The 8,158-nt window shown below is 48.7% G+C and overlaps 1 protein-coding gene across 1 annotated transcript in view; it reads left to right on the top strand.

Moving 5' to 3' along the window:
• The window catches only part of corin (corin, serine peptidase), an 18,404-nt gene that overhangs the window by 9,786 nt on the left and 460 nt on the right, over positions 1–8,158 (top strand). Inside the window, exons 9-17 of the mRNA XM_060035885.1 lie at positions 1–84; positions 305–421; positions 937–1,047; positions 1,527–1,758; positions 2,302–2,441; positions 2,690–2,797; positions 6,947–7,060; positions 7,610–7,720; positions 8,051–8,155. The exon at positions 1–84 is cut by the window's left edge and continues 27 nt beyond it. Coding sequence (XP_059891868.1) covers positions 1–84; positions 305–421; positions 937–1,047; positions 1,527–1,758; positions 2,302–2,441; positions 2,690–2,797; positions 6,947–7,060; positions 7,610–7,720; positions 8,051–8,155 — 1,122 coding nt within the window. The remainder of the gene's footprint in view (positions 85–304; positions 422–936; positions 1,048–1,526; positions 1,759–2,301; positions 2,442–2,689; positions 2,798–6,946; positions 7,061–7,609; positions 7,721–8,050; positions 8,156–8,158) is intronic.

The following is an 8,158-nucleotide window of genomic DNA, read 5'->3' on the forward strand; positions in this document are numbered from 1 at the left end:
GTGGCGACGGCCGATGTGTGTCTAACGACTGGCTCTGCGACGGGGACCACGACTGTGTCGACAAAACCGACGAGGTCAACTGTTGTGAGTTACTATGGCGACAACCGAAGCCCTTATCCCAAATTTCATCTGTCAGATTAATGTAACCTAATGTGCGCTTGTGTGTGTGTGTGTGTGTGTGTGTGTGTGTGTGTGTGTGTGTGTGTCTGTGTGCGTGTGTGTGTGTGTGTGCGTGTGCGTGTGCGTGTGTGTGTGTGTGTGTGTGTGTGTGTGTGTGTGTGTGTGTGTGTGTGTGTGTGTTCAGCGTGTAAGAGCCAGGGTCTGCTGGAGTGTAGGAACGGTCAGTGTATCCCCTCGGCGTTCCGCTGTGACGGAGACAACGACTGCAAGGACGGCAGCGACGAGGAGAACTGTCACCAGAGTAGGATACCTGTCTGTCTGTCTGTCTGTCTGTCTGTCTGTCTGTCTGTCTGTCTGTCTGTCTGTCTGTCTGTCTGTCTGTCTGTCTGTCTGTCTGTCTGTCTGTCTGCCTGTCTGTCTGCCTGTCTGTCTGTCTGTCTGTCTGTCTGTCTGTCTGTCTGTCTGTCTGTCTGCCTGTCTGCCTGTCTGCCTGTCTGTCTGTCTGTCTGTCTGACTGTACGTCTTTCTCTCTGTGTCTGACTGTCTGTCTGTCTGTCTATCTGTCTGTCTCCGGTCTGTCGGTCTGTCTGTCTCCAGTCTGTCTGTCTGTCAGTCTCCGGTCTGTCTGTCAGTCTCTGGTCTGTCTGTCTAGGTTTTTTTAATACAAATATAAAATATATTATAAGAAAAAGGTTTTGTACTGCCAAATTGTGTCAATACTGTGCGTGTGTTATATATATATATATATATATATATATATATATATATATATATATATATATATATTTTGTGTGTGTGTGTGTGTGTGTGGTCCAGCCCAGACAGACTGTGTTCCTGGCCAGTCCAGCTGTATCTCCAACCCCTGTCCTGCTCAGTGTGGAGCCAACAGCACCACCTGCCTGTCTCCACCAACAAACACCTCCTGCAGTGAGACGCACACACACACACACACACACACACACACACACACACACACACACACACACACACACACACACACACACACACACACACACACACACACACACACACACACACACACACACACACTCTCAAATATTAATATAAATAGACACCCTTTAATCAATACATTTTCAACCAGCATCTTCAGATTCCTATTCAGCAGGAATTAACCCACCCCCCTCTTTCTCTCTCTCTCCCACCCCCCCCTCTCTCTCTCTCTCTCTCTCCCCCCTCTCTCTTTCTCTCTCTCTCCCTCCCCCCTCTCTCTCTCTCTCTCTCTCTCTCTTTCTCTCTCTCTCCCTCCCCCCCCTCTCTCTCTCTCTCTCTCTCTCTCTCTCTCTCTCTCTCTCTCTCTCTCTCTCTCTCTCTCTCTCTCTCTCTCTCTCTCTCTCTCTGTCCCTCTCTCCCCCCCCCCTCTCTCTCTCTCCCTCCCTCTCTCTCAGCTCAGTGTGAGCCGATCACGTTGGAGCTGTGTATGAACCTGCCCTACAACAGCACCACCTACCCCAACTACCTGGGCCACATGTCCCAGCGGGAGAGCTCTGTCTCCTGGGAGGCGTCCCTGTTCCCCGCCCTGGTGCAGACGGGCTGCTACCAGTACCTCATGTTCTACGCCTGCACCCTGCTGGTGCCCAAGTGTGACCCCGTCAGCGCCCAGAGGATCCCCCCCTGCAGGCACGACCGCTTCACTGACTGGCTGGCTGACTGTCTGGCTGACTGGTTGAATGACTGGTTGACTGACTGACTGCCTGATGGACTAGCTGGCTGACTGGTTGACTGACTGACTGACTGACTGACTGGCTGATTGAACAGCGGACTGACTTGCTGACTGGTTGAATGACTGACTGACTGACTGGCTGGCTGGCTGGCTGACTAGCTGGCTGACTGGTTGACTGACTGGTTGACTGACTCGCTGGCTGTGTGTATGGCTGGTTGGTTGACTAGCATAACCTATTGTACTGCATGTTATGCTAGTCTCTATATGTTATATGGTGATATTAATATATTATGGTGGTTTGCTGTATGCAGGTCTCTATCATAGGGCTAGTCTCTGTATATCGTACGGTGATATCACTGTATCCCTGTGTGCAGGTCTCTATCACAGGGCTAGTCTCTGTATATCGTACGGTGATATCACTGTGTCCCTGTGTGCAGGTCTCTATCATAGGGCTAGTCCCTGTATATTGTACGGTGACATCACTGTGTCCCTGTGTGCAGGTCTCTTTGTCGTAAGGCTAAGGAGCGCTGTGAGGCCGTGCTGGGGGTGGTGGGTCTGCCCTGGCCAGAGGGCTCAGAGTGTAACCAGTTCCCCCAGGAGGGAAACGCCACCTGTCTGCTACCTGAAGACGGCATCGACGGTACCACCTCCCCTCTTATCCCTGCTCCCCGCTATCCTCCATTCGACCTCTCCCCTCCCCTCCCCTCCCCCTCTCCTCCCCTCTTCTCCTCCCCTTTCTCCTCCTCTCCATCCCTTTCTCTCCTTATCTCTACTCTCCTCTCTGATCTCCTCTCAGCTTCCCTTCCCACTCAAACGTTTGTTGTTGTTGTGGGTGTTGTTGTTGTTGTTGTGATCTGGGTTTCCGTGGATCCCTCGTCATGGTGACAGAGTGTTCGCCCAGCCACTTCAAGTGTCGCTCAGGGAGGTGTGTCCTAGCTACCAAACGCTGTGACGGACACCTGGACTGTGATGACCACAGCGACGAGGACAACTGCGGTAAGCGCACTCTCCTCTCCTCTCCTCTCCTCTCCTCTCCTCTCCTCTCCTCTCCTCTCCTCTCCTCTCCTCTCCTCTCCTCTCCTCTCCTCTCCTCTGTTTCCGTTTCCGGTGTGTGTGAGTGTGAGCGGCGGTGGTGGGGGTGCGAGTGGCGCAGGGTTTTGAATTGTTTTCTGTCCCCTTTTCCCGGTTTTTCCCTGGTTTCTCCGTCTGTTCTATGTGCATGATCAGGTTAGATTTATTAATACTTTTACTGTGTTGGCCGAGTGATCAGTGGTTGTGTCTGGAGGTTCTCGGGAGGAATAGCGTCCTCCGAGACGCCACCTCTGTCTATCCGCCGTGACATTTAAAAAGTCTGTTAGACTAAATGATTACTTCAGTGACACTGACAAGTTCATCAGGTCTGTTGGTGTACTGAAAAGATGGGTCAGTTTTGACCTCTTGGACGAAAAGAAACGCTTTCGCCTCAAAAAGCATGTCACAATTCTGAGAAAAGCAAAAGAAGGTAAAACTGCTAAAAAGACTAAAAAGTAACATGATCATGTACCACACGCTGTTTTTCCTCTTTTTATTGTTCCTTGTTTTGTTCATCTTATCTGTTTCTCTTCTCTTACCTCTATGCAGAGCCTTAAAATAGGGTCTTTGAACATTAATGGTGGGAGAGACAGACACAAAAGGGCATTAATCTCTGAAGTCGCCACTCAAAAAAGGGTTGATGTGCTGTTTTTGCAAGAGACGCATACTAATCCAGCAGACGAGATAGATTGGGGTTTATGGTGGGAGGGTTTGTGTACCCTTAGTCATGGCACCAACCTTAGTGCAGGGGTAGCTGTTCTGTTTAGAAAAAAGTGTGAATGTAACGGTATTATCTTCTACTGAAGTGGTGAAGGGCAGGCTGTTGATTGTCAGGGCAGAAATAGAGGGCTCTGTGTTCTGCTTTGTTACCATATATGCCCCAAACCGAGGGACAGAAAGAGTGGGCTTTTTCACCCTGCTAAAAAATGGGGTAAGGAATTACCATCATGATCAAATCATCATTAGTGGGGATTTCAACTGCACTCTAGATTTTACTGTAGACAGGACAAGTGAAGAACCCCACCCACAGAAATCTTAGAGCCTTAACAGTATCATCACACACCTGGATCTGTTAGACACATGGAGGGTCAAATATCCGCAATCCAGACAATACACATGGGTGAGGGTCAGCAATAACAGGGTGAGTGCAGCTAGACTGGATAGGATTTACATTTCCAAAAGTCTCAGCTCCAGATTAGTCCATAGTCACATAAGTCCAGTTGGCTTTACTGACCACCACTATGTCAGCATAGACTTGATCATTTCGCCAGGTGAAAGGGTTAAGTCCTACTGGTCTTTTAACAATAGACTTCTGCAGGACTGTACTTTCTGCCAATGCTTTGAGCGTTTTTGGCAGCAGTGGAAAACTAGGAAAGCGGATTTTGTTTCTTTGAAGCTGTGGTGAGAAGTTGGTAAGGCCCAAATTCGTGTTTTTTGCCAGCAGTATACCTCCCATTCGATTGCTAAGATAAAGGCAGCAGTTCAGGAGCTTGAAGCCAATATTAGGAACATTCAAGAGGGGTCACATAGGGATTTGGATCCCACCACGGGCCATCTGCTGCAGGAGAAGAGATTGGAGTTGAGCTCCCTCCTGCAGGAGAGAGTGAAGGGAGCTCTTGTCAGGTCTCGCTTCCTCCAGCTAAAGGACATGGATGCCCCGAGCTCTTTCTTTTTTAATCTGAAGAGATCGGTTGCACAGAGGAAGCAGATGTCCTGCCTTAGGCTTCCTGGAGGCAGAGTGACCACCAGTCCGGGTGTGATGAGGACCCATGCAATGGACTTCTACGCTGACCTCTTTGGGGCAGAACAGTGCAGCATGGAGTGCCGCGAGGAGCTCCTGGAGGGGCTTCCTCAGCTCATCCCGGGAGAGAAAGCTGCTCTGGACTCTGAGCTGACTCTGGAGGAGTTGACAGTCGCTGTCACTGGTGGTCTCTCCACTGACTTTTACAAGCGGTTCTGGAATACCCTTGGACATGATTTACATGGGGTTTTATTGGAGTGTTTCAGAACAGTATCGCTTCCTGTCTCCTGTCAGCGAGCTGTGCTTTCCCTGCTTCCCAAGAAAGGAGACCTGGCCTTACTTAAGAACTGGAGGCCAGTTGCTCTCCTCTGTACAGACTATAAGGTGCTTTCCAGAGCCTTATCCAACAGACTTAAGGACATCCTGGGAATACTTGTACATACAGACCAAAGTTATTGTGTACCTGACAGGAAAATAATGGACAACATTTTCCTTATTCGAGATATTATTGATGTGTGTAGATCCCATAATATAGATTTTGGTATTGTTTCTTTGGACCAGGAGAAGGCTTTTGATAGGGTGGATCACTCTTATTTGTTTTCTGCACTTAGGGCTTTTGGTATTGGTGATGGTTTTCTGGCCTGGATTGGTTTAGTGGTGCTCAATGTATGGGGAGGATGGGGGCAGGGCTGAGTCGGCCAATCCCTGTACAGCCAGAGATAAGACAGGGTTTTCCTCCCTCCGGTCAACTAGCTAGCTATTGAGTCCTTGCTGTGCATGTTGAGAGGTCGGCTCAGTGGTCTCTCACTGCCTGGGTCCTACAATCTTGATCGTCCACCTACTGTTTCTGCCTATGCAGATGATGTTAATATTTTTGTCTCCAGGCAGGGGGATGTTCAATGTTTGCAGGATACCGTGTCCCTGTACGAAAAGGCCTCATCTGCTCGGGTGAACTGGGCAAAGAGTGAAGCCTTGTTGGTGGGACAGTGGAGGGATCAGGCAGTGCCCAGTCTGCCTGGAGGTCTTGAGTGGGGGAAGGAAGGCCTGAAAGTGTTTTTTGGGCACTGAGGGTTTTTAAAACAAGAACTGGGAGGGAGTTAAGGAGAAAGTGTGCGCCCGGTTGTCTAAATGGAAATGGTTGCTACCCCAGTTGTCGTATAAGGGAAGAGTTCTGGTGGCCAATAACCTGGTGGCCTCGACTCTTTGGCATAGGCTTATTGCTGTGACGCCACCGAGAGGCCTGATGGAGGACGTTCAGCAAGTCATCCTTGACTTTTTCTGGTCTGGCCGGCACTGGGTCCGGGCAGTAGCCCTCTACCTGCCTGTGGCTGAAGGGGGGCAGGGACTGATGAACATCCAGGTAAAAATGGCCTCTTTTAGACTCCAGACTGCACAAAGACTGCTGTACAATTGCGGCCCAAGCTGGTTTGACACAGCTCGTTTGCTGCTGAGGGGAGCTGGGCGATTGGGCTATGATAAACAGCTCTTCCTTTTACAGCTTGAGGATGTGGACCTAACTGGATTGACACCTTTCTACAGCTCGGTATTGCAGGCATGGCAGATTTTTAAGGTTGCACGTGCCACAAATGAGACTCCGGGCATGTGGTTGTTTGAAGAACCTTTGTTTTATAATAACCTCATAAAGACTCAAACACTGCAGTCTGCCAGCCTGCGAGCCCATCTTAGAGAGGCTGGCTGCACCAAACTGGGCAATCTGATGAAGATGACGGCAACATCTGTGGACGCCTTGAGGGAGAGAAGCAACATCACCTCCATGAGGTTGATCAACAGAGTGGTCGAGGAAGTCTGTGCTGCCCTGCAACAACCTCTGAGAGAATTTGCACAAAACCGCACTGTGTAACCTAACCAGTGGAACGAAGAGGGAGAGTGCAGTTTCCCCGCTCTGTCTATCACCCCAGTTGTGGGGGAGTGGCAGGAGGGAGGTCAGCTGCTGTCTCTCACAACCCCACACCTGGAGATTTTTCAGGCTGCAGGGAAGAAGCATTTGTACCAAATCTGCTCTAAGGTTCTGAACCTGCGCTCTTTGGCAGGCATGCAGGAGTCGAGGTGGACTGAGGTTTTTGGTCCAGACGTTTCCCCGAAAGGCAGCTCCTCTCCTCTCCTCTCCTCTCCTCTCCTCTCCTCTGCTCCTCTCTCCTCACTCCTCTCCTCTCCTCACTCCTCTCCTCTCCAATCAAAGTATTTTTAACATAATTGTGTGTATGACAAATATATCAAATTGAGTCATGTTCATATTCTCTACCATAATATATATATATATATATATATATATATATATATATATATATATATATATATCTCACCCCCTGCAGGCTGTGCAGAGCGGGGCCTTTGGGAGTGTCCCGGGAGCAAGGTGTGTATCCAGATCAGCATGATCTGTGACGGCTTCCCTGACTGCCCCCTGCTGGTGGACGAGGACAACTGCTGTAAGATAGACCTATTATCTCTATCGCTATCTATCTTGCTGTAACTATCTTCAACAACTACCATCTATCTGTATATATATATATTTATCGATAGAATTAAAATAATTCTACTATCTATATATCCATACCTATCTACAGACTAGATAGGTCTATAGATAGGTTTGTATATCCATATCTATCTACAGACTAAAACCACTTTTACTATATTATCTATATCCATCTATAGACTTCAACTACATGTGCTACCTAGATCTAGATGCATCTATATTTATATATATATATATATATATATATATATATATATATATATATATATATATATATATATATATAACCGGCAATAACTACTCTAAGGTCTATCACTACTGGCTGCTAGGCTATGGTTCATGAACTGGTGATAAAGTATTGGTGGTAATGGTGATGATGATGATGAAGGGTATGTGTGTGTGTGTGTGTGTGTGTGTGTGTGTGTGTGTGTGTGTGTGTGTGTGTGTGTGTGTGTGTGTGTGTGTGTGTGTGTGTGTGTGTGTGTGTGTGTGTGGTCCCAAGCGTTGTGCAGGGACAACGAGCTGGAGTGTAACAACCACCAGTGTGTCCATCGCACGCTGTGGTGTGACGGAGTCAAACACTGTTCTGACAGCTCAGACGAGTGGCACTGTGGTAGGAGACACACACACACACACACGAACACACACACACACACACACACACAGACACACACACACACACACACACACACACACACACACACACACACACACACACACACACACACACACACACACACACACACACACACACACACACAACCACACGCACACACACTTGCAACTGAAAGGTGGCCAGCGTGTCTGTTTATTCTCAAATATTTTGTGCTTTTGTGTGTTAATGTGTGTGTGTGTGTGTGTGTGTGTGTGTGTGTGTGTGTGTGTGTGTGTGTGTGTGTGTGTGTGTGTGTGTGTGTGTGTGTGTGTGTGTGTGTGTGTGTAGTCTCCCTGGTGGACGTCTCTGGGTGGGCGTTAACAGTGTTCAGGACGGGGTCCCAGTATCAGGTCTGTGCTGACGAATGGAACCCTCACCTCAGCCAGCTCACCTGCT

Source organism: Gadus macrocephalus, chromosome 17 (assembly GCF_031168955.1).
Source record: "Gadus macrocephalus chromosome 17, ASM3116895v1".
NCBI classification, from domain to species: domain Eukaryota; kingdom Metazoa; phylum Chordata; class Actinopteri; order Gadiformes; family Gadidae; genus Gadus; species Gadus macrocephalus.